This window comes from Dunckerocampus dactyliophorus, chromosome 21 (assembly GCF_027744805.1).
Source record: "Dunckerocampus dactyliophorus isolate RoL2022-P2 chromosome 21, RoL_Ddac_1.1, whole genome shotgun sequence".
In the NCBI taxonomy this organism is placed as follows: domain Eukaryota; kingdom Metazoa; phylum Chordata; class Actinopteri; order Syngnathiformes; family Syngnathidae; genus Dunckerocampus; species Dunckerocampus dactyliophorus.
Window position 1 is genome coordinate 17,340,322 of NC_072839.1, and position 25,405 is coordinate 17,365,726.

Genomic DNA, 25,405 nt, shown 5'->3' on the forward strand with positions numbered 1-25,405 from the left:
AGCAGATGTTGGAATGAGTCCACACATTGGAGCTCCTCCCTCCAGGCAGAAGCACGTTGGCTGAAAGTGTTTCCCTTGCTTGGAATTTCTGCAATCAATAAGGAATGCTTTGTTTCCTAGAAAAAGAAAAACATCTCAGACACAAAAGCTCTTTGTTGCTGCTCAACTGCAGTCAAGCATGTTTAACAATATGACACTCATGTTGCTCAATGTCCAGTGCACAAAGCAACATGCTGGCTTTTATACTGGGTAGGACAAGCAACCACGTTCTACCTTTACCTTAATAATATCAACAATAACTCTTCTTGTCTGGCATGCTTTTACCTTTTACCTCCATTGGAGCCTGCACCAACCCTCAGACTACAGCTGTCCTACCTAGTCTTTGAGCATGAACTGATGATGCCTGCTCAGATGAAAAGCAAAATGTCTACCAAGACAACCTGAACTGTCCAAGACTAGGTGGGTTATATCCACTACAGCTGTCCTATCTAGTCTTTGAGTGTGAACTTATGAAGCCTGCTCTGATGAGGGACTAGAGAAGAGCTGTCCTATCTAGTCTTTGAATGCCAATATTCTCAGGCGTTCTGTTTTTGTTGGATCTTTTGGAGCAAATGAATAAGACACAATGTCACAATGCTGCATGCTCTGGGAAACCTCCGTCATATAAACCATCAATTTCAAATGAAAATGTTTTGTTGTCCTTACAAATCGGCCAGCAAAGTTAGTGTTGGTTTGTTTGCATCATTTGTTGCGTTCACGGCAGGGAATGCAGGATATTTCCTGTGCCGCTCCTCCCATTTCCATCACCCTCAATGATGAGATCACACCGGCCAACCAAGGGAACCTCCTTCGCTTGGAACTTGGTCACCTGAGCCAATATCAGCAACACATCATGACCTTTCTTTGCACTTTGGGAATGATTACATTTCACAGCAAGCAGTACGTTGCACGCCTCTGAAAAAAAAAATCATGTTTTTTTTGGCTTAGAATTGAGATTGCCATTTTCTGACACACACACACACACGCGCACACAAACACACGCACACACATACACATCTATCCTCTGTACGGAGAGAAAATAGTTTTGTTACGAAATACTATCAATAACCAAAGACACAATTCAAGAGGAAGAATGTCCACGAACCGGCACTTAAATGAAACACAGGAGGACACAGAAACCTGAGGTCACATGATATATTTGGGGAAAAGGCGCCCTCTAGCGTCATAAGAAGGGGGTTTGAACTGCATGCTTCCATGCTTTTGTTTAGCCTTTGCTTTGGCTTTTTGGCAATACTACAGCCTCTCATAGATTACATCACTAGCACATGATGAACCCATGAGAAACTATAAAAACAGGACATTTTCATCACCCTCTTAAAAAACAAAAAACCTAAAGGACATAAAAACAGGACATGCCCTAAGAAAACAGGACATCTGGTCACCCAACATTAGACTTCTGATCGTCTTGTGGTGATTTAAAGAAACTTCCAACAGTCTTTTTGCTGCTCTTCATGGAGGGAAAAGTGATGAGGGAGTTAATAGAAAGACTGAAAAGAATCTATCAAGTTCAAAACAAAGTCAGTCAAGTCAATTCCTTCACACCGTTTCCTGCTACCGCCATGTGAAATGCCACTTCCTGTCTGTTAACAACATGAGTGAGTTTGCCACTGATGCAGTGAAGCATAAAGACTGTTGACCTTTTGTTGGATGAATTTCATCCTGCTGATCAAGACAACGCTCATAAATCCACGTCAGCATTAAGATGTCATATCTCCACACGTTCATACACTAACAAGTACAATAGTGTCATTGTGTAGTATCTGATGCAGCAAGGTAGATACTGTATCGTCATGCATGCTATCGAAGACTTCTGGATATTTGTTATATTTATTTCAGCTTTGGTCACATGAAGATCACATTGCAAGTATTTCTCTTCTTCTATCTGACTGAGTGTGCAAGCATTCTGATGTACACAGAAGAAAGGTGCATTTTTGTGTGTGTGTGTGTGTGTGTGTGTGTGCGTTGATGAAGAAAATGCACTTCAGGCTTCACAAAAAAAAGGCATTGGAAACAAATCCAAAATTAGCACGAGGTAATATGAAGTCATACATTTTCAAAAATGAAATGCATGAAAAGCTGAAAACCTTTACGAGCCTTTGTACTTCCTGCCCACTGAATACAGTTTAGTGGAAAATACGATTATGGACACAAAATGTAAGAAAAATACACCATCACACGACCTCACACACACGCTTTAGTAAAAACCTGTGAAAATAATAAAGCATGTGTACAGTATGTGTATTTTTGGAAGGACACCATATCATATGAGTGTATATTCTCTCAGGGATGGGAGAGATCATGAGAGGATGAATGAGGTGAGGCTAGAGGAGGAACATACACTACAGTTTGCACAGTACAGCTATGACATAAACAAATACTTTTACAAACACACAGGCCTGCGTGTCCTGTCTTTTCAAGGGTGCATATTACAGCACATCAGCGTTGCACAAATGATGCTGCAAATAAGACGACACACCAGCGGTATCCAAAGTGTAGATCGGGGGCCAGTCATGGTCCCAGCTCTTTTTTGTTTTTTGGCCCTCTGCATGTTGTAAAAATACAATTCAACAATAAAACTAAAAAAAAAAAAACATCAAAATTTGAAAAAAAAGAGCAAAAAGGCATATCATGAAATGTTAATATAATAAAACACTGTCACATAGAAGACAAAGCTGTAAGATGTGTATAAGTCTTTTTTGCTTGAAATGGATCATATCTACATGGTTTGCTTTTAGCTTCTTTACACAATGAAAAATATTAAAATAGCCCCCGCACCAGCTTTCATTTGACAGTAGAGTCAAACCTCAGATTTCATACGCCCCGTAGGACTTTTCATGATTCTATTTTTGACTATTTTGGCCCACGTTATGCTTGGCTTTTTACATTATGTACACATACAATTATTGTCTATTAAATGTCAAACGTATTCTGTTTTCACGTTTTGGTTTTTGTCAGACCTTTTGGAAGGAATGAGTAACAGAAAGCGAGGTTGCACGACATGTGGAGCAAACATTTGTCCGCCATCGCTTTCCGAAGTACTACAGAAGGGTAAAAGAAGTGTGTTGTGGTGTGTATATGTGCAGTATATACTGTATATAGTGGTATAATATACAGCAGAGTGGCATTTGGTAGAAATATATCGTGTATTCATGAAAGTGTCCATGCATGCTCATTGTCACAGTGGAATTTGCTTGTGGTTGAGGAGGAGCCGACTCACTCCACCCACTCCACCCACTCCCACCACTCCCCCATGGACAGCAGATGACATTGTGTACAAATGATGGCAACATGGACAACAAGCACAGCTGCAAAGTACACTTTCACAGTGGAAGTAGTGGAAGTTGTGGATTGGTGTCTGTTGCGCTGCAAGCGTTGGAATGTGGGAGCTGCTCTTCCATTTCACTCTCATCATGCTGTCATTCAACCCAAATCAACATTTTTATATTTATATATATATATATTCAGATGTGCGTGTATTTGAAGGAAGTCACACATTCCACACTTTTAAGAAGACTTTCTATAGCGCAGAGAAATGTTGTGCAGTCTTCTTGCTTTTGCTCTTGCATCGATGAGCTGTGTCTTTGTGACCTTTGACCTTGGCAGTCTGTAGTATCTGATGCAGTAGGTATGGGGTGTGGGGAGACAGTCCGCTTGAGGATCTGTGGAGATACGGTCTGTTAAGAGTTGTAGGTATCTGAGCTTTGTTAACAGGGAGAGCTTTTCTCTTCTTATACCTGACTTAGCATACATGTCAAGGAGCTTTTTTCTTTCCACAAAACAGAGGTGCATTGTGCACCTGTGAATACCTGTGTCTGCTCGCGTCTTCCACGCCTCCCTGTTGCGATGGATCTCTAGGTTCCATGTGACCTTGAACCTCCTGAAGCCCACAGTGGTTAGACAACAGCTGCTCTCTGAGTCAACAGTCTTCACGCCGCAATACTTTCCATCACCACCAGCCATGCTGTGGACAAAAAGGGTGGAGGATGATGGATGGAGACAACGGATGCACGGCAGATGCGGAGCTGCGTCTTGCGAGGGGTGGGATTGTGTCGCCAACGTGATTTCCAGAAGGAATGAAAAGTCGATGTAGGAACAAATCTTCTTCAGATCATCTCTGGTTTCAGGTCCCTATTTTTGTTCACTGTGGAGCCCAGACACATAAAGCCTAGCAGACGACATTGCTGGTTCTTCCAGGCCGTACTGCAAAGGTCAGCATCTTATAGCAGGCTGGGTTCAAGCCAAGGGTGGCAATGTTCATCATGCGTCAAATCATCCGTCAGGAAACATCAAACTTCATCCAAAAGCCAACTAGCAAAACTCACAAGCAGACAAGCAGCAACCCATGGAACAGGAACAGGAAGTGCCGGTCGGGGATCAGCTGGCACCATTACCCAGGAGCATTTTTTTAATGAATAAATGTTTCACCTGGAGCGCCTGATGTCAGCCAATCCTGCAGGAGCTCCATCTTCAATAAGTGGCGTCACAATCATCTCAATCATATCACTGAGTACGGAGAATGTTGGCTCCACAATGAAGTCAATGAATCCTGCAGAATACAATGGAAGTTAACTTCACCTCAAACTTCTGCTTGACCTCAAATCAGCGTGAAATGGTGGTGAGAAGAGACGCACCAGTCTTCATTCATTCATTTTCTATGCTGCTTAATCCTCACTGGGGTCACGGGGATATGCTGGAGCCTATCCCAGCTGATATTGGGCAGGAGGTAAGGTACCCCCTAGACTGGTTGCCAGCCAGTCACAGAGCACATGCAGACACACTGACACAACGGTCTTCAATAATACATTGACGACTTGCATCAGTGTTCACATGTATTATTCATATTTGTGCGTGGAAAACACAGGAACAACATAATAAATAAATGGACCGTTTGTGGACAATGCAGCTAAAGTCAAGGCAACATACTGTATTAAAATGAAATATATAACATGAAATATGTGAGAATATAACATGAAATATATAACGTACAACGTGTGAGCATGCGGTACAACAGGAAATGTGTTGTATATAACATGCCGTAGCTGGGAAAACATTCATTTTTGATGCTATTGTTGTGCAAATGTCAAAGTTTGGAACGGCTAGCGCCATCAATCATCTTCTAGACACATACTGTATGTACAGATGTCACAAAGTCCAACAAGCGTACGTCGTCCTTTTTCTGACAGGACGCTTAAACGGTGCAGTGAGACGGAACCTGAACTCATGAGCCACTAAGATCATAGAGAGTTTTGTATTCTGACAGAAAATCAGAGAAATAAATATGTGAAATCTCTCCACTACCATGGGAAAGACCAAAGAGCTGCCAAAAGATAGTAGACCTGCACAAGACTGGACTCACCCCTTCAGGCGTAGTGCTTGCTTCTAAATGACATACAGTATAACGTTCCCTGTCCTCGCTTCAATCACGTAACATTCAGTTTGTGCATCTGTGAGAGGTCACACTTACCAATCTGGGATTGAGCCACCATGGTAGAGTTTCGGTCACAAAGAGGTGAGAAAGGAAGACCCAACTCTGCCTCTTTGTCACCCTAAAAACAAAACAAGCAGAGATTGTACACACACCACCAACTTTGATGAGGAAAGCTGCATTCCATCCTACCTTTGCATATGTCATACTGTCATGCGGGATGTCAAGCAGCATTTCATAAAACAAAACACTCATGCAAGAACGGTAGCGGTGTTTGAAAGCCACTTTGACACTTGCACAAATTTTCCTCTGCATTGTCCTGCAATTCAGCGTGACAAAGCGTGTCGACCTGAAAGCGTGAAGACTAGTTCTGGCATTCTCTTTACACAGAAGTTACGCACTTGGCACACAAGTGGTGCATGGAATGCCACACTTGCGTATGAGGTTTTTACAACTGCAGTAAGTCCAGTACTGTTATGTCTAGTGTACGACGTAGTTCGCATGGCGCGCATCGTTCCTATTATGCACATTATCTCACAGTTGTGGAGGGGGATGGAGGAGAAACATCCTCCATGCAACTTCTGATTCTCTTGCTGATTCTGATTTTCTTGCCTGGATTTTCTTCAAGTCCTGGCACTGCTGACTTTGCGCTCCACTGGTTGTCTTCTTGGGAGGCATCTTCTAGCAGTACTGTTGGCTGATGACTTGGGAAATTGCGAGACTAGGGGACTATATTTGCCCTTTATTTGCTTTTCTAGCAAGCTTCATAAGACCAGTGGTAGTTTTTTTTAGTAGCAGCCTCATGCAATGCCACAACAAAGCTCATGTGTGCAAATGTGAGTACTTGAATGAAGAACTCCTCCAGGAGGGATGTGGTCCAGCGGTGGTGGAGATCCCAGCATTTGGCAGGGTGGCTGATATCAGCAGTGTGCAGCAGCAGAGACAAAGCCTTTGGTTTGTCGATTCTGGAAATAGAGTATCATCAGTCTCCTCAAGGATTCCAACGGGTGCCCCTTTCACCCACACATCAGCTTTCAATGACAGTATTGTGCAAGTCGAGTATCTCAGCCTTCCCATTTCAGCAACAATTGTATCTTTGCAAGTGACAGGACACCCCATAAGAAGACTTGAAATGTGCTCTACAGCTTTGTGCTGGGCTTAAACTCATCAGGTCCCTAAGGGGCATATTCGAAACAATTAGTTGTGGATGTCATGTGACGGCCATGTGACTATCCCACAATGGCAGTGTGTGAGGATTCCAAAGCTGCTTTTTTAGCCGATGGTTTGCGTGGAAGTAAAGGAGATTTCATACATGCATACTTACACCTCAGACTGCTGGAGTACATTCTTCATGGCTTTAATTTGCTGGAAATGGCAAGACATGTCAGTCGCCAACACCATCTCCACCACCAGATTACGCAATTCCCTGAAAGAGCCACACTTACAATCACCGGTGGTCGGGAGCCTGGGACAGTATTCATAAAGATTCTTGTCTAAAAGCCTTCGAGAGTTCCTAACTTAGCTTAAAAAGTAGGAACGAGGAGCCTGAAAAGTAATTTCATGCACTCGAAGAGCTACGCTGGAAGGCACAACAAAGACACAAACTTTCATCCGCTCAATTGGATGACCAGACGTCCTGATTTTTCCTTACAAATAAATCTAAATCAGAATTATTCACTGAGTTTGACATTTTACATTTGGTACTGTATTTCCCACAGTATAAGTCACTCTTGTTTCATAGTCAGGCTGGTGCTGCCACTTAGAGTCAGGTGCAACTTAAGACATCTATCTACAGTACATATATCTAGATCTATATATAGATCTAGATATATACAGTATCTATGTCCCCTGCGATTGGCTGGCGACCAGTTCAGCGTGTACCCCGCATGTCGCCCGAAGTCAGCTGGGATAGGCTCCAGCATGCCCCCGCGACCCTAATGAGGATAAGCGACATAGAAAATGGATTGATGGATATGCACACATCCATCCAGCCACATGCCACCAGAGGGCGCTGTAGGCTTGTGACAACAACAGTGATGTGGAATGAGATGGGGATGGTGGGGGTAAACGGGGTGGGGGTTTAAAAACGAGGCAGGACTTTCATACTTAGGATGCAGTTTGACTCTTGAATACGCTTGTATGCTTCACTGCTCTCCATTTCCCTGCTTTCAGTGTCCGATTTCGATATCTCAGTAGTACTTCAAATAAGGGGGGCGCAAAAACATTTCTGTCCCCCAGTGGGGACATGACAGAAAGTAATTCTGAACCACTGTTGTAGCCTATTCAGCCTCCCAGGTATGTTGTGTGTGCTACTGTGTACTTGAATAACTTGCCTTTCCACATGAAATGTCTCCTCTTGCTCCTGACTTTTTGCAAATACATTTCTATATATAAGTGCCACTTGTATACTGTATGTTTTTTTCTCTTCATTGTGCATTTTTGGCCACATCTAGTTCAGGAAATATGGTACTATAAAATGTACATTTGGAGAATCATTTTAACGTTACAAGTTGTCGTTAAGCTCCAAGGGACAAAAAAGATGCTTCAACTTGATGGATGGAGGAAGACAGAAGCACTAAAGGTGGACAACCCTCAAGGGTTGGTTTTTTTGCCAGTGTTCTTTGTTCTGACCTCCAGTCATCTTTGGAAAAATTGACCAGGATGTTCTTGTCATCGTTGTCCTGCAGCAGGCGATAGGCGGCGCTGACGTGGTGATTCTCCAGCACAGCTCTGTCATTGTACAACATGGCCGTGTCTGACCTGGAAGAAAAACAACACACATTACAAGAACTGACTAGTTTGAAACACATACAAAATAAAAACGAATAATACATAAAACAGACTCAGCTGACAGTAACATTGTACAAAGCCAGAGGACTAGCAAAGTTCAGGAACGTCCAGCATTGAAACAAAATATATAATATTACATATTATATATTACATATTATATTCAAGCTTTTAAACAACTCTGTGAAAGTACTTGTAGTCATTTCTCACTACAAGTCACTCCGGAGTAGAAGTCCAAAAATGAGTCATGAAGACTTAAAAAACATCAATAAGTGGCACTGGACTATAAGTCACATTTATTTAGAAAATCCAAGAACAAGAATAAGAACAAGAACAGACATTAAATGTGAAAAGGCAGGTTATTCAATTACAACATACCTGGGAGGCTCAATAGGCTAAATGAACATCACAAGCCTAGAGCGCCCTCTCTTGGCTGTCCACAGTAATGTTCACTCCTTGCTTCATGACAGACACTATGAATTCACATTTTCAAACATGTTCTATTATACTGTATATCCATACTTTTATGATATACTGTATATCCATACTTTTATTATATGCTGTATACAGTATCCATACTTTTATGATATACTGTATATCCATACTTTTATTATATGCTGTATACAGTATCCATACTTTTATGATATACTGTATATCCATACTTTTATTATATGCTGTATACAGTATCCATACTTTTATGATATACTGTATATCCATACTTTTATTATATGCTGTATACAGTATACATACTTTTATGATATACTGTATATCCATACTTTTATTATATGCTGTATACAGTATACATACTTTTTGTTCAGATATATAAGTCACACCTGACTATAAGTTGCAGGCTCAGCCAAACTGTGAAACAATTGTGATTCATAGTCTGGGAAATATGGTACTTGATCATCAACGTTTTCAACTAAGTCAAATTGTTTCTACATAGCAGTTGATAAGTTGGGTCTATTTCGCGATGGTGCTACTTGTAGCATCTCCTCTTGTACAAACAAATGTCTACAGCCCCCAGTCCACTGTGATCCAATGATTCAACTGTGGGCTTACTTTTATCTTGGCTGTGGACGTCATCTTCTGGTTGTCTTGCTAATGTTAGCTCCCTGCTAGTTCCATTTTGCAGTGACAAGTACGATACCAGAACCCACACATGTGTTAGAGGCACTTTTACCAATGAACCCTTTTTGTTAGTAGATGGAAAACAAGCTGAGTGAGTGAGAAAAGTCCAGTAAAAAATGAAGCATAATATCTGGTTGAAATATCCAGTGCGTAGGTTTCCCGTCTTGTAGTGCACCATGTGTTCTGTACTGCACTTATTTCCAGGTTCCCATCCCACAGACATTTAGACATTTTCTAGTGCTTGGAACCTACCTGGTCTGAATATGAAAGTTATTGGTAGTTCCTGTATGTTCGTAGTCATGGATAGCTGCTGCAAAAAGTATAGAAAATATCTCCAGCTCAGTTAGCCAGTGCTGAAACAGAAACACGACAAATGTCACATCTTTTCAAATCCTGGCCATGCGTCACAGTTAGCACCGTTGATAAACTGCTGACAATCAAACTTTCTAGATGTGCTCGTGGATGCTGGGAAATGGAGATAGAGATATGTAGCTTCTCCATGTCCACCTCGTGTTCAAATCATTTCACAAACACATCCCTGCTTCCTTCATCGGCCAATAAGAAAACAACCTTTGCCATCATTTGACTTACCACCACGCCGGTCTTGAGGACTAGATAGTGGATGGTCTGTGTAACATCAGCGGCATGAGTCAAATTGTGGTACGGGTTCTTGTTCTTGCTGTACCCCACCTCCAGCGACTCAGCAAACGACAGCACCGCTGAGACAGGGACCTGCAGGACAAAACAAGCATGAAAAATAATGCCGCACTCATTACATTAGCCTGAACCCAAGTGGCACTTTGTTCGTAGTACGACTGCTCCTGCCACTTCTACATCCCTTCTACATGTAGAAGACCTGCTGAGCATCGCTAGCATGTGACAATGCTGAAGCAGTTGGCAAGCATTCAAGCACTGATGCTGCCAGCAGGAAGACTACTTTTTACTTATGCTGTCTTGTACAGCAGACTCAATGCCTTGTTTGACACTTGCCATGTGGACGGAGAAACATAGGAAAAGACTGGAAGTAATTACAGTACCGACCAGGCCAGGGTCTACCCCAACTCTCACCGATTTGTACCTTGTGATGTTATGAAGGACACACCCTTCTGCTGTCCTCCTCCGTTGAGAATGTGATGTTTGATGTTTGAAATCCATACCCAAAACCTGTGTCAAGTCTCCTAAAAACGCTTCCATCACCTCCAGGTCCTACTAGGACCACTACTAGTACTACTGGAAAGCCATGAGATAGTGTGTACTTTCATACCTTGAAGCGGTTGATCAAGTCATATCTGGTGAGAAGCTCATAGAAGATGAATTTGAGAGCATGATCTTCACTGGCATGGTTCAGTGCAAACACATCAAAGGACCACGTGTCCACATCCTGCAAGACATCACAGAGTAAACATTCTATTATCATTCATCTACAAATGTATGATCAAAACAATATCATGGATGATGTACAGAAGGGCTGCGTCATTCTGGACAAATACATCACAATTTCCCTACAATTCTATGGGAGAATTATGTTCACACACACACACACACACACACACACACACACCTATACACACCATGTGCTTATGTTTGCTTTATTTATTTTATTATTAATGGTTTAAAGAATTTTAAAGAAAGGACGCCACCAGCGGAGCCTGCAGAAATTACAATCACGTTTAGATAAGAGTATAAAACATACCGGCCAACATTTGCATTCAAATGGAAGTGATATTTTCTGGAAAATACATTTCTTCTGATCTTTCTATCCAATTTTACACCAGAAGCCCCGACTCGTGCAAGAGATTGTTCCACTCGTATTATTTTACTGGCGTAGGGCCTAACAGGATGTTACCACAATGATGAAATATCAAATTTTTCAAACACAAGAACCCAAATACAAACATGCTCCAATGGAGCAAAATCATGTCAATAAACTTCCATAGTTTGAAGAATCCTTCATTATCACTCATTGTCCTGTGCAAGCAGTGCTTCCTGGGGAATGATGTTCAAGCGCCTCCACAATAACTGCAAAATATTGGTGCCTTTTTGTTCATTAAGATGACACAGATGATGTAAAAGCACAACTATTTCATCAAGTAGTGTACAGTCAAACCTTGGTTGTCATATGATTTGGTTTTCATTCAAACTAGCTGCTTTGTCCTGTGCCGTATCCTTCCATAAAATCACCTGCCCAACAAAGCACGCTATGCATTGATGTCTCAACTTTTTCTTTTTTTTTTTTTTTTACAAAGGATGGCTGCTAAATAACCCACCATGGGTCCAAAGAAAGTTGTGAGTGGCAGTAATTTGATACAGAAGGATAACACTATTGAATTCAGTCTTGCCAGGATGCACATCAGTTTACATCCAGCCCTTATTTGCAATTCTTTCACATTGCTTTCTGCATGTAAGACTACAATTATTCTCTAGGAAAGTATTTTTGTTGATATTTTGGGTGTCTAACAGATTCTATGGCAAAGATTGCCTTGCTTTCCTTATGTTTGAGTTTTTGTCTGCTATTTTGTCAGAAATGATCAAGGAGAACTGAGGTTCCGATGTACAAGTATACCTTAAGTACAGCGATAACATCTGGCGGGTAGCTGAGGTCCGGCATATTGGAGGCTCTTCTATACATTCTAGCAAAGAAACACAAACACATACGAGAAAGAGACACAGCAGATACATTCCTAATAGTAAGTAGTAAGAACTGTATAGAAACTACACATTATCCCTTTTTTCTAATGCAGCAACCTTTTACGGAACCTTCCTATTCACCCTGGTGTTTTCAAATAACCACCCCCCCTAAAAAAAAAGCTAGCAAGGTAAAAATATTCCCAAAGCAGCCGTAAAGCTGCAGGCGGCCTGTGCTTGCATGTTTGACAAAGTGCCTCGATTCACTTTTGGTTATGTAGACAGCCGCTTATGTTGACATCTGCCAGCCAGCATGTGCCCTCCAGAGGAGGAAGCAAACAGCAAATCAAAGAAATGAAACCTTTCCACAAAGATGCCAGCCTGCAAAGCATAGACGATGCTGCGGAAGCGAGGTTTGTCATCAAAGCGCCGCATCATCTGGCGCCTCTGGCGGGTAAATGTTGACGCCAGCCAGTCCCGGACCTCTGATGGCACCGTCTCTGAATGAATTTCACTCAGCTCGTCATCTTGGTCCGACAGACGTCTGCAGGAAGAGAGCAAGCATTGAGAGCATCTCGTCTCCAATGCAACATGAACATAATCTTATCCAGCAACACAATAAAAAATGTTCCAGTACGTGAGCCTCAGGGCTAAAGTGCTAGCTAGGTGCTACAGTATGAAAACATGCTGGTGCGATGGCATGTTTCTGAGCAAGTCTGTACGTAAGACATGTTAATGAAGACAGTTTAAAAGCCACTTCACATCACATTTGAATTCCTTGTTAGTGTCAGCATACTTGGCCAGTGAAGCTGATGCTGATTCTGGAATGACTTGCAAAGTACACAACATGTACACAACATGTACAGTAGGCAGCTCCTTTTCTAGTTGTGTTGTTGAATGAAACGTAAAACATTTCAAAGCAAAGCTGAAGTGTATGCGTTTGTTTGAAACAAAGTACGGGCATGTTGAAGCCTGCAACTGTGAGATGCTTTGGGTTACGTCACAAGAAACAAGGCACCCTTGTGTTCTTTTACATCTAGGTCATATTTTGGTTAAACAATAATTGAATGTTTTTGGGGAGAACAACATGCCTGGTTTCCTGGAAGTACAAGGTTTCCAGGACCGATGCAGCGTTTTCCAGGTTTTTCTTCAGGTCCACCAAGGATGCCTCCCCTCTCTCAAGCTGCTTTACCAGACATCGCAATCTGTAAAACAGCCTGGAATTCACTCTGCAAGCTCATCGACCAGGGACAACACGACAGAAACGGCAGGTAGATATGATGTAAAGTAGTCAGTGTACAGCTTGGATAACTGTGTCCATTTACTGTCCCATCAAAATAACTCAACACACAAGCATTCATAGCTAAGCCGTGAGTACGCCCTAATGTTAAAATGCACTAATTGGGTCCTCCATGCGACTTGTTAGTGTTTCAGGGTGTTAGGTGTGAATGGGGAGCAGGTGTGTTCCATTTGCTCTTATGTTATGTTTGGTGTCACTGGAAGTTTGATGTGGCACCTCATGGCAAAGAACTCTCTGAGGATCAATAGTAGCTGTACATAAAGAGGTTGTAGGCTATAAGAACATCGGCAACACCCTGACAATGAGCTGCAGCACGGTGGCCGAGACCATACAGCACTTCCACTCAGAACAGGCCATGCTCCATTTCCACCAAGGTGTCATATCCAGACTATGATGTATGAGACGTTGAAGAGGTGGTGGGGGGTCCAATTGGTCTGTAAGGGCACAAGATGTCTCACATCCACCAGCTCCATCATGCAAGAGGATTCCAGATCCAGATACCAGTGAAGCACATGCCCAAGGCAGTTAAGGCACTGTTGGAAGATACTATCCACACTAAATATTCACACTTTCTACACAATCTGGACATTTTCATGAGGGTGTGCTCACTTTTCTTGTCAGCAATTTAGATGTTTATGGTTGTGTGCTGAGTTACAGTATTTTGAGGGGACACTAAATGGACGCGGTTATCCAAGCTGTACACTGACTACTTTATATCTTTTCTTTAGTGTTGTCCCACGGAAAGATACTTGGTTCACTGATGGACTAATGGCCATGACCATTTCAAAGCTACTTCTGCAATGTTATGTCAGATGAAGAGATCATTTGTGTGATTCGTTTCTCCAAACATTTCTTTCCACAACGAGTATACAAGCCAAGACAAGACACCTTAGACATGGATCCGCAGCGTAGAAAATCATTTACTGTGTGTTGTTGGTGTGTGCGCGAGTGACCTGATAGCAGTTCTTTCCATTGCATCTGGTGCTTCGGGAATAGGAAGTTCATCCGCTAAGATGTCTTCTAAGTTGCTAAGATTCATCCCCACGAGGTTCTTCTGGTCGCATGTGCCTGTGGTGGACGCATGAGCCGTGCAGAGGGCATTCTGGGACCATGACCCTGACAATGTTGATGAGGAAATATAAAACAATAAGCATGCCTGCAGCTGCATGGACAATGGAGAACAGACGACATGAAGCTAACTTTTAGCTTTGTTCAAAAAAGAAGATGAATGATGTCAGATGTTGTTGAAATCAGATGTTATTAGCAGATGATGGCTAGTGACAGCATGAGATCATTTCAAGACTGAGCGCAGACACCATGGTTTGTCTGTTGACCACGTGAGGAGTTACGGGACATCCATTTACTGTATGAATGTTGGTGAGGCTCATTTATCATGGTTCATGTTGAATTCAACATGCTGATTGAAAGAATATCTAGCACAGAATTAGCCAAATATTTGCATGCTAACGTATAACACGCTTCAGCGAATGGATATATTGATTTCTCCCACCATATTTCTGCGTGCAACTATTACTCTGTATTTATACCCAAGTGGAAATGGCCAAGCTAAAAACCTGACAGACAATAAATAAATGTCACTCCTTTTCAGGATGCACAGGAAATGAGTGCTGGTTGAAGCTGCTACCCGTGCTCCAGCGTACTAGTCTAACATTACTCCTCCCTGCTAGTACTGGCACCACTGGCACCGTCCCACACTGAGAAAGCTGCTAAAAGCCAGGGAATAACGTACGTGCAAAGCCAACCAGTGGGTGGACATTGTTGTCTCCTGCCTCGTTGGCAACTGAAATGAAGAAGAAGATGAAGTTAGCAGATTTGATGAGCTCTCTTTGACTATGCTGCTTTGATCACTGATGTTCTACATGCACCATTCTTTCACATTTGCTCTTCAATAAACACACCATAGCAGTCATCTATGCCTTTTCATGGACACTTCTTATCTTTAGAATTCATATAAACTTACTACAAACATGTATTGGCCCCACTCTACTCTACTGTACTCTACATGGAGTCCAACCCCCACTCACCTCTGGACCGTACACGTGACTTAGTCCAGAGACAAAGACAATGGCTGATGACAAAGCATTTTGGTTTGTTGACATGTTTTCATCCATTTGTGCATATTTTTATTTCAATTCTTGTGTTTTCAAACACAAATCACTTAAGTGATTACTTCTTAGTAATAAGAAGAACACGGTGGACCAGGACATGATGAGTGGTCCATGTAGACAGGTTGTCAACGTAAGGAGGTTGCACTGTACTACATTTGCTTCATACTGTAGATATTAGTAGAATTCATTGTCTGGCTTTGATTTTAAACGTGGACAATGGGGGAATAATCCTTTAGGGGGTTTATAATCTCTGGTAAACACAAAACCAGCAAGGTAAGATCGCTCACTTCATTTGTAGTAATCACCCCCTACGCTCACAACCCTAACAACACACACACACACACACACACACACACACACAGTCAATTCCCACGTCTCCTGGTTTCCATAGAGAAAGCACTCAGCATTACAAGTGCTTTAGCCTCCAATCAGCACATAAGAAAGAAATGTCTGCAGATAAAGTAGATAGATAGATAGATATAGATAGATAGATAGATAGATAGATAGATAGATAGATAGATAGATAGATAGATAGATAGATAGATAGATAGATAGATAGATAGATATCACATAAGATTGGAAGAAAGCTGGAGACTATTTGAAGGTCAAGATGTTGTACAACAGGTTTGCTTGTGTTCAAGATGACAAGAGTACAGAATGAATAACAACAGTCCATGACTAAAGAAAAGAAATCATGAAGAATCAAGAAGGAGAAAAGCGAGATGAATGATGTTGGCGTCTTACCGATGGTGAAGTTAACGCCATCAATGCTGAACGTTGCACTCCTGCACTTTTTAAAAGCTTGCTTTTTTAACATTGTTGTCAAAGCAGCGCTCTGGGAAAGCACACAATACTTCTTCTTCTTGCTCGTTTAGTCGTTGTGTTAGCTGAATGACACACTCTTTAGCACCCTCGTTATCCTCCGCCCACCCCCCCAGAAAAGCATCTCTAGAGATATTCCCACTGTTTGTTTTCCACATCTCTCATGTCATTTACATTTGTCATGGGGATGAAAAACGTATGTAAACGATGGCTCATTCACAAGCCATTTAGGATGGAAAGAGATGGATCTGTGCAGATGGACGGTGTAACCTTATGTACTTTATGTACATACAATGTAACATATAGTAAGTACATCTAGATCTGGCCTGCAAAAATTACTACATTCAAAAATCCCCATTCAAAATGACTGAATTCATTTCATGTGTATACTGTAGGTATTTTGTGTAGTTTTGGTATATGGGTATTTTATATAGCTTTTGTAGATACTTTATCTTTGCATTTAGTTTTTTTTAGTTTGTTTTATTGACATTTGATACAGATTACAGCCATTGCACAGTTTGATGTAGCTTAAGTATAGATCTATTGTGTGGTGATTTCAATTGTTGTATTTCTGATTTCTTCTTAAACAAGCTCCCCCTGTAAGTACAGCAGTTAAAGTGTGGAATGAAGAAACTGATCAAGTACTTCAGGACTGCTTTGGCTGCACAAACTGGGATGTGTTTAAAACTGCAGCGGGGAGGGAAGATTGTACTGTTGATTTGGATGAATATGCTTCTGCTGTTACTGGCTACATTAGCACATGCATAGAGACTGTTAGCACCACCAAGTATTACAGAAAATACCCTAACCAAAAACCGTGGATGAACTGTGATGTAAGGGCTAAGCTACATGCTCGTTCGACTGCATTTGTCATGGGCACCGCTGATGACTACAAAAAGGCCAGATATGACCTGAGGAGGTCCATACGAGAGGCCAAAAGACAGTACAGACAGAAGCTGGAGGGCTACTATTCCACCTCAGACCCTCGGCGCATGTGGGCGGGGCTCCAGCACATCACAGACTATCGACAGCGGAGTAGCGTAGCCACGTCCAGCCAAACCACACTTCCAGATGAGCTGAACGAGTTCTATGCCCGCTTTGACACCCAAACTCCTGATGAGCAGAGAGGGTGGCTGAACCTGGGGAGCACACAGGACTCACCTCTCATGGTGACATCAGCTGATGTGCGCAGGGTTCTGAACAAAACAAACCCACGAAAAGCAGCAGGCCCAGACAACATCTCAGGACGTGCACTTCGGGTTTGCTCATCAGAGCTAGCTGATGTGCTTGCTGACATATTTAACCTGTCGCTTGCACAAGCATCTGTACCGACCTGCTTTAAGTCCACCACCATAGTGCCCGTACCCAAGAAGAGCAACGTGACCTGCTTGAATGACTATCGCCCTATAGCACTCACTCCTATTGTCATGAAGTGCTTTGAAAGAATAGTCATGACCCACATCAAAAAGAGCATCCCGGCCACTGTGGACCCGCTACAGTTTGCATATCGCCAGAACCGGTCCACGGATGATGCAGTCAACACTGCCATCCACACAGCCCTTTCTCACCTACAGGGCCAGGACACATATGTCAGAATGCTATTTATAGACTATAGCTCTGCTTTTAATACAGTCAGCCCCCACAAACTCACAAATAAGCTCCTCACACTTGGCCTGTCTCCGTCCCTCTGTAACTGGGTGTTTAACTTTCTCACAGGCAGACCCCAGTCAGTCAGAGTCCACAATCACACATCCAGCTCAAGAACTGTGAGCCCTGGGACCCCACAGGGGTGTGTGCTGAGTCCGCTCCTCTACACGCTCTTCACCTACGATTGCGTGGCCTCCCAGAACAACACCAGCATCATTAAATTTGCGGATGACGCTACAGTCATCGGACTGATCACTGGTGGTGTTGAAACATCATACAGAAGAGAGGTGGCGGACCTCATAGCTTGGTGTCGTGATAACAATCTCCTTCTCAATACAGAGAAGACTAAAGAGATGATCATTGACCCAAGAACAAGGGAAAAGGAGCCACATAGTTTATTGATGAGACTGAGGTGGAGAGGGTGAAAACCTTCAAGTTCCTTGGCACACACATCAGCGAGGACCTCACCTGGTCTCACAACACCCAACAAATTCTGAAGAAGTCCCAAAGGAGACTGTACTTCCTGAGAAGACTGAGGAAATTTGGCATGTCCACCACAATCCTGAGTTGCTTCTACAGATGCACTATGGAAAGTGTCCTTACCGCCTCCATCACTGTTTGGTACGGTAACTGTACAACACGTGATAGGAAGGCACTCCAGCGGGTGATCAAGACCTCACAGAACATTGTTGGGGCAGCCCTCCCCTCACTGCAAGACATTTATAAAACTAGAGTCCTACGAAGAACACACAACCTCATCAAGGACAGCACACATCCACAACACTCATTATTCACACTCCTACCGTCAGGCAGACGCTACAGGAGTTTGAAGTCCAGGACCACAAGGCTGGCAAACAGCTTTTACCCACAGGCCATCAGGCTTCTCAACGAAGGACTCACACACGCCACACGCAACACACACACACACTCATAGCACTTAATTTATTTATTTTTTTATTTGTATTATTTATTTGTATTAATGTCTCTTCTGTTTTTGTTGCTTAATTTATTGGTATATATGTTTATGTGTTTATGTTTCTTATGTTCTTATTCTTTCTTGTGTTTTCTTTCTTTTCGTGGGAGAATGAACAGAATAAGATTTTCATTGCATGGTATAACTGCTGTTTTACCATGCACATGACAATAAAACTCTCTTGAATCTTGAATCTTCTGATGTATTACTGTTATTATCATTTAGGTTTTGAGGTTTTGTAACTTGTTAATGATGTAAATTAGGTGATATGTTATCTTAATAGTTTTGAAATGATTTATTTTGTAAACACTGGTGAATCTCTGATGTGGGGGGCGCCACCGGGTGGGCTGTCTCTGCTCTGTCTGTCTCGTAACACGGCACTGCAGCAATACCAAAGGTTGCCGCTAGGCGTCACTGCATATGAACTGTTGCCGTGTGCTTGTGAAGCTGTTATTGACGCTAATTGAATGAAGTTATTTCCTCCCCTCAGTAGAAAAGCACATGATCTTCCTGTGATGCCTGCTTGCTGACAGTCCCGTCTCTAAACGTTGCCACAGTGTTTAGCCGTACATTGTTAGATGCATCATGAATTGCGTCCTTTGGGTCAGTGTGGTGTTTTTGGCAGCTGGCGTGTCTGATCTTTGTCTGGCTGGACCCCTCCACGCCCAGTGCAAAGTAGAATGGTATGCTTTATTCATTTTTGACATAACGCTTGTTAGATTACACAATATGACATTGATAGGAAAATAAGTTCCATCATGCTTAAGGACTAAGTGTCACAGTTCATTCCCACACTTTACTGAACTGCCAGGATTTTTGTTTTCAGTGCTTCAGTTCACATGATATTCGTGTCTCGTGTCGTTCTTTACATATTTGCGTGGGTTGATGTTGTTTCACCGTGCATAGATGGAAATGTACAAATAATACACACAGTCATATTGGACTCATTCACAAGGGTCTTTTGTTTTTGTGTCGAGACAGGTTATAACATAAACGGTGCAGTTTGATGAGGTTTCACTTGCTCACCGATATCAATATCAGCAGAGAAAAAGATCTCACTTTATGCCAATACTGGCCAATGATGTCAGCCAACCAATGTTATCCAACATCCTGGAAATTCATGTTACACTTATTTTGGTAAGAAATCAATTTCAGGAATAAAACGTCTGAGGAGCCGTTTGGGAGCCAAAAGATCCGGCTCTTTATAGTAAGCCGAACCAAAAGAGTCAACCTTTTTATTATGATAGTCTTCAGTCTGCTGCTGAATGTTTCTTTGTAAAAGTCCAAGTGGGATTCATGAAAGATGGATTTCAAAAGGCTAGCTAACATGCTAACACTCCTTATGGCTTCAAAGTGTAAAGAAGATTTTCCCACATGAATGAATAATAATCAAAAACAATACTGAGCGTAATTGATGGAAATGATGGATCATGCACTAACAATGTGTGTTTGATGTCGTCCAGGTATTTGGGGATACCGTGTCAAGCCATTTATGAATCCCTGCTTTCCCAGATAAAGAAGTGGGAAGGCATGGCGGGCTGCAGGCATGGAGGACAGCGCTGCTTGTACAAGGTTTCTATGTATTTATTCCCATCTACAACTCAAATAAAGCTGGTGTCATCCATATGCTGCACCCATCTATGTCCTGTGCCACAAATACCCAAAAAGGTCCCACGAAAACCAAAATGTACAAAAACCGAGGCAATTTTTCCTAAAGGAAATCATGTTTTCATTGATTCCAGACACCCAAAATACATTTTCAAAAGAACAGTTCTAGTTTTACATGCAGAAAACAATGTGAAATAATTATTCACGTGGTATGGATGGAACTGTGGTAGGGATGTCATGAGGAGACGAAACACGAGAATGAGACAAAATTTGTTTTAAGAAAAGTTCAATGGAAAAATCTAAAAATATATGACAATATATTACAATCTACTAACACAATTTATGACTGACAAAGGGTCTCACTCCGTTCTGCTCTTGTTCTATGGAACAAACACGCCAAGGTGCTGAAAGCAATGCACAGAGTGAACTATCTTCCTGCCAGACACGCATGCACATGGCAACATATTGATTATCCACATTTTCATTTATTGTGTGATGATTTCAGGTATTTATTATCACCCCGGGCCTGGTGCCAACGAGACATTTTTTCCTGAACGACAAATCTTGTCACCATCTTGCGAGATCTTGTGACACCCCTACTAAGTGTCGATGCAGACTTCGCATACATCCTGATGAGATGCAATTCAATAATATTTCTCACCTTCTTCATCAAATCATTTATAATTCCATCAAATCAGAAGATTTCCACCCCAAACGTCACCACTGAATTAACGTTAACGTTACATTTTAGTCTCTGTGAACTGTGCAATGAAGTATTATTCCTCTAGCGATAAAACTCACTGGACACGAAGACAAAACAGCACAAAAAGGAGTGTTTATGATGATAAATCTTGTCTTACCTTTGCTCTTTTCGCTTCAAATCTGTGTTTCATATGAATGAATGATTGAATGAATGATCGTCCGTCCATTGTTTGGTGTTACAATGAAATGATTCCCACCACAAACAATGACGACTTCCTTGTGATAAGACATAAAAAGTCGAACTTGCTGCCATGACGTCATAACTGTCGCTTCTTCCCTGTAGATTCCCGATAACCCTATTGGTCCATTTGACATGTGGAGGCGGGATCTGCTTTACATTGGCTGTGAACTTTGCAACGACATGTCAATACCAGATGTCAATCATTGAGATGAGACGTTGCATTGAGGACACAACCACACACACACACACGTTTATTAGTAGAAATATCACTATTCAACATACTTCGTTTGTGACAAAATGTCTTTAGTGTATACTGTATATATACAGTATATATATATATATATATATATATATATATATATATATATATATATATATATATATATATATATACTATGTATGTATATACTGTATATACACTGCTCAAAAAAATTAGAGGAACACTTGGAAAACACATCAGATCTAAACTGGGGGGAAAAATGATGTTGAATATGTTTCCTGATAATAAGTGGGTGATGTATTAGTAACAAAATGATGCCACATCATTTGATAGAAATGAAAATGATCACCCTATAGAGGGGGGAAATCAAAGACACCCCAAAAATGAAAGTGAAAAAATGGACCAGTCTGCTGCATCAATTTTTCACTTTCATTTTTGGGGTGTCTTTGATTTCCCCCCTCTATAGGGTGATCATTTTCATTTCTATCAAATGATGTGGCATCATTTTGTTACTAATACATCACCCACTTATTATCAGGAAACATATTCAACATCATTTTTCCCCCAGTTTAGATCTGATGTGTTTTTGAAGTGTTCCTCTAATTTTTTTGAGCAGTATATATATATACATATTATACATAATACATATAGTATGGTGTATATATATACAGACCCTTTCCAAAAAATTTGAATGTCATGGAAAAGTTGTTTAATTTCCATAATTCCATTCAAAAAGTTAAACTTTCATAGATTATAGATTCAGGGCCCACAATTTAAACGATTTCAAGTATTTATTTGTTTATTTTTACATAATTTGGGCTTCCAGCTCATTAAACCCACAAAAACAGGAATTCAAAAAATTAGAATATTGTGAAGAAATCAGCCCAAATTTTGCAGGGCATGAATGTTTTAAACTGAGTGTCACACACTAATCATCTACTAAAGTCAAATCACCTGCACAGGCTTCCCCAGGTGTCATTAAATTGCTTCAGTTTGGTTCAATTGTCTCAGTTGGGTTCAATATGGGGAAGACTGCAGACATGACAACTGGCCAGAACACCATCATTGATACCCTCCATAGGATGGGTAAGCCACAAAGGTTCATAGCTAAGGAGGCTGGTTGTTCAGAGTGCTGTGTCCAAGCATATCAATGGAAAGTCTAGAGGAAGGGCAAAATGTGGCAGGAGAAGATGCACCAGCAAAAGAGATGACCGTGGGCTTCAGTGGATTATCAAACAGGGAAGATTCAAGAATCTGGCAGAGATCCAGAAAGAGTGGAATGAGGCGGGAGTCACAGCTTCAAAAAGCACCACATTCAGACGCATCCGGGAGATGGGCTACAACTGTCGGGTTCCTCGGGTCAAGCCACTTCTGAACCTGAGCCAACGTAGGAAGCGTCTACACTGGGCCAAGGAGAAGGACTGGACTGTTGGCCAGTGGTCCAAGGTCCTCTTCCGATGAAAGTAAAGTGTGCCTTTCATTTGGGAATCAAGGTCCAAGGGTTTGGAGGAAGACTGGTGAGGAACAGAACCCAAGCTGCCTGAGGTCCAGTGTGAAATATCCACAGTCCGTCATGATTTGGGGTGCAATGTCCGGTGCAGGTGTTGGTAAACTCTGCTTTCTTAAATCCAAGGTCACCGCAACAGACTACCAGAATGTTTTAGAGGACTTCATGATTCCTTCTGCTGAGGATCTGTATGGAGATGCAGATTTCATCTTCCAGCAGGACCTGGCCCCTGCCCATACCACCAGAAGCAGCAAAACCTGGTTTGATGCCCATGCCATCACAGTGCTTGACTGGCCAGCCAACTCACCGGACCTAAACCCCATTGAGAATCTATGGGGTATTCTCAAGAGGAAAATGAGGGGCACCAGACCCAACAACAAAGAAGAGCTGACAGCAAGCATCAAGGAAATCTGGGCTTCCATAACTCCCAGGCAATGCCACAGGCTGATTGCTTCAATGCCACGTGGCATCGAGGCAGTGATTAAGGCAAAGAGATTCCCAACCAAGTATTGAAGATTAACATATCGTTTTGAAAGTACCATATTTTGATTGATTTGATGTCATCCTAATTTCTTTCTTTTTTTCCTGCAAAAACTGAGAAGTAAATGGTGATTTCTTCACAGTATTCTAATTTTTTGAATTCCTGTTTTCGTGGGTTTTATGAGCTGGAAACCCAAATTACGTAAAAATAAACAAAAACACTTGAAATCGTTTAAATTGTGGGCCCTGAATCTATAATCTATGAAAGTTTAACTTTTTGAATGGAATTATGGAAATTAAACAACTTTTCCATGACATTCAAATTTTTTGGAAAGGGTCTGTATGTATATGTGTTTGTTATTAAAATTCTGTTTTTTCCAGGGTGTGTAAAAATGTCCATATTCTATTGAAAACTTGATGTGCTTTATTTTATATGTACAGGTGATGATCACACATTATTAGACTTTTTACACTGACACAGCAAATTTATAAAGGGAATTTGAAATTTACAATTGACAAAAATAAAATCCAGCTTTTCCTTATCCAGTGTGAAAAAACCTGTAGAGTGCAGTAAGACATACTTGAATGGTGTACATAGGTGTAGTCCACAGGTGTAGGAGTGAAGTATAACTCATACTGGCGTTTTGGTGTCTTGCAGCTGCAATCTGCCACCGTGCACTTCATATCTGCCAAACACACTAGTCCCTTTAAGAGACATGTCCATGTCATCAACTTCCGCCTCGCCCCCTACCATTTCTTCACTTGCTGTCGTGTTTCGGTAGGTTTCTCCTCACCTGGGAAACACTGCATGATACGTTTTCTTAAGCTGTAATGAACTACTTGCACAAATGAATGCTTTGTCACTTTCATTTACCAATCCGTTGCCACAATTCCATGTGTGCTTTGTTTTGTGTCATGTGACTGTTCTTTAGGCCATGTCCATCTCTGAGAGCTGGTATGAGGTGAAAGACCATGGGACCAACTACTGCAACCTGTACAACCTTATGGAAGGTAAGACAGGTCAAGTCAAATCAAATTCCACGTGTTCATTCACAGAATGAGAATTTATAATGTAAATCGTCTTGAAAATCAAAACACATTGAATGAGAAGGTGTGTCCAAACTTTCGGCCTGTAGTGTAACTCAAAAGTAACAACAGCTAAGCTCTCCAATGTTTGTCATCTTCAACTCAACTCATCTTTCATATGAATGAACTTTAGCCCATCGTTTTGTGTTTTCTGTGTAACTTCCTGTGCTGACATCTCGACCCCACATCTTGTGACTTCTGGGCGAAGGCTTTTTTTTTTTTTTAAACTCCTATGTTTTCCATGAGACAAAAATGGAAATCAGTTTGTACTTGTCCAATGTCAAATGTACACCACATACATCAAGCCCACCAAAATGTATGTTGATAGTGACATCCATTTAGATGCACTGACAAACATTATGTAGTATTAGGATGTTTTCTTCACAATACTGTACTGCTGTCTTTTGTTCACCAGGAAGCCATCTCACAGAGGTCAGGGGTTACAGGGAGATCACCAGTGACTTTCTATGTACCCAACGCTCCTCTGCCAACTGTACAGTCTACTAATCTGCACCACCACCACCACCACCAATGGCTACAGTATAATATAATACTCCATTTCATTGTCATTCTAAGTGCAAACTGTGTTTATGCTGCTTTACGCCACATACAGTAAATGCAAACAAGCAGTCCTTTCACGAGGTTACATCATGCCGGTATTT

General features: G+C 41.6%; 2 protein-coding genes across 7 annotated transcripts; one reads left to right on the plus strand and one right to left on the minus strand.

Annotated features, from left to right (window-relative positions):
• Positions 1-1,195: 1,195 nt before the first annotated feature.
• LOC129174195 (dual specificity calcium/calmodulin-dependent 3',5'-cyclic nucleotide phosphodiesterase 1C-like) lies at positions 1,196-21,498 on the minus strand. 6 transcript variants are annotated; one of them, XM_054765913.1, is made up of 16 exons: positions 21,368-21,498; positions 15,079-15,129; positions 14,282-14,444; positions 13,120-13,233; positions 12,390-12,572; positions 11,967-12,033; positions 10,668-10,784; positions 9,995-10,135; positions 9,656-9,756; positions 8,117-8,245; positions 6,810-6,911; positions 6,330-6,450; positions 5,525-5,606; positions 4,486-4,606; positions 3,867-4,021; positions 1,196-3,719 (listed from the first exon to the last, which is right to left on the minus strand). In XM_054765913.1, exons 3-16 carry the CDS (start codon positions 14,365-14,367, stop codon positions 3,565-3,567), a joined length of 1,674 nt encoding a protein of 557 aa, XP_054621888.1. In that variant the 5' UTR covers positions 14,368-14,444; positions 15,079-15,129; positions 21,368-21,498; the 3' UTR covers positions 1,196-3,564. The 6 variants fall into 6 exon arrangements, 5 of the variants coding, with proteins under 5 accessions (XP_054621888.1, XP_054621890.1, XP_054621889.1 ...); XM_054765915.1 differs by lacking the exon at positions 8,117-8,245; XM_054765914.1 differs by lacking the exon at positions 6,810-6,911.
• On the plus strand, positions 19,471-25,279 carry LOC129174196 (uncharacterized). Its single transcript, XM_054765919.1, has 5 exons — positions 19,471-19,582; positions 20,363-20,471; positions 24,316-24,435; positions 24,590-24,668; positions 25,159-25,279. Exons 1-5 carry the CDS (start codon positions 19,485-19,487, stop codon positions 25,248-25,250), a joined length of 498 nt encoding a protein of 165 aa, XP_054621894.1. The 5' UTR covers positions 19,471-19,484; the 3' UTR covers positions 25,251-25,279.
• The last annotated feature ends 126 nt before the right edge of the window (positions 25,280-25,405 follow it).

Excerpts from the sequence above, each read along its gene's own strand:
- LOC129174195 (XM_054765913.1), bottom strand. The coding sequence starts at position 14,367 with ATGAATCTTAGCAACTTAGAAGACATCTTAGCGGATGAACTTCCTATT. Across the intron at positions 10,785-11,966 it reads ATGTTATCGCTGTACTTAAG|GATGTGGACACGTGGTCCTT; the intron begins GTATACTTGTAC and ends GATGTCTTGCAG. Across the intron at positions 3,720-3,866 it reads GAAGACGCGAGCAGACACAG|ATCCTCAAGCGGACTGTCTC; the intron begins GTATTCACAGGT and ends GTATCTCCACAG.
- LOC129174196 (XM_054765919.1), top strand. The coding sequence starts at position 19,485 with ATGAATTGCGTCCTTTGGGTCAGTGTGGTGTTTTTGGCAGCTGGCGTG. Across the intron at positions 19,583-20,362 it reads GCCCAGTGCAAAGTAGAATG|GTATTTGGGGATACCGTGTC; the intron begins GTATGCTTTATT and ends GATGTCGTCCAG. Across the intron at positions 24,669-25,158 it reads CCTGTACAACCTTATGGAAG|GAAGCCATCTCACAGAGGTC; the intron begins GTAAGACAGGTC and ends TTTGTTCACCAG.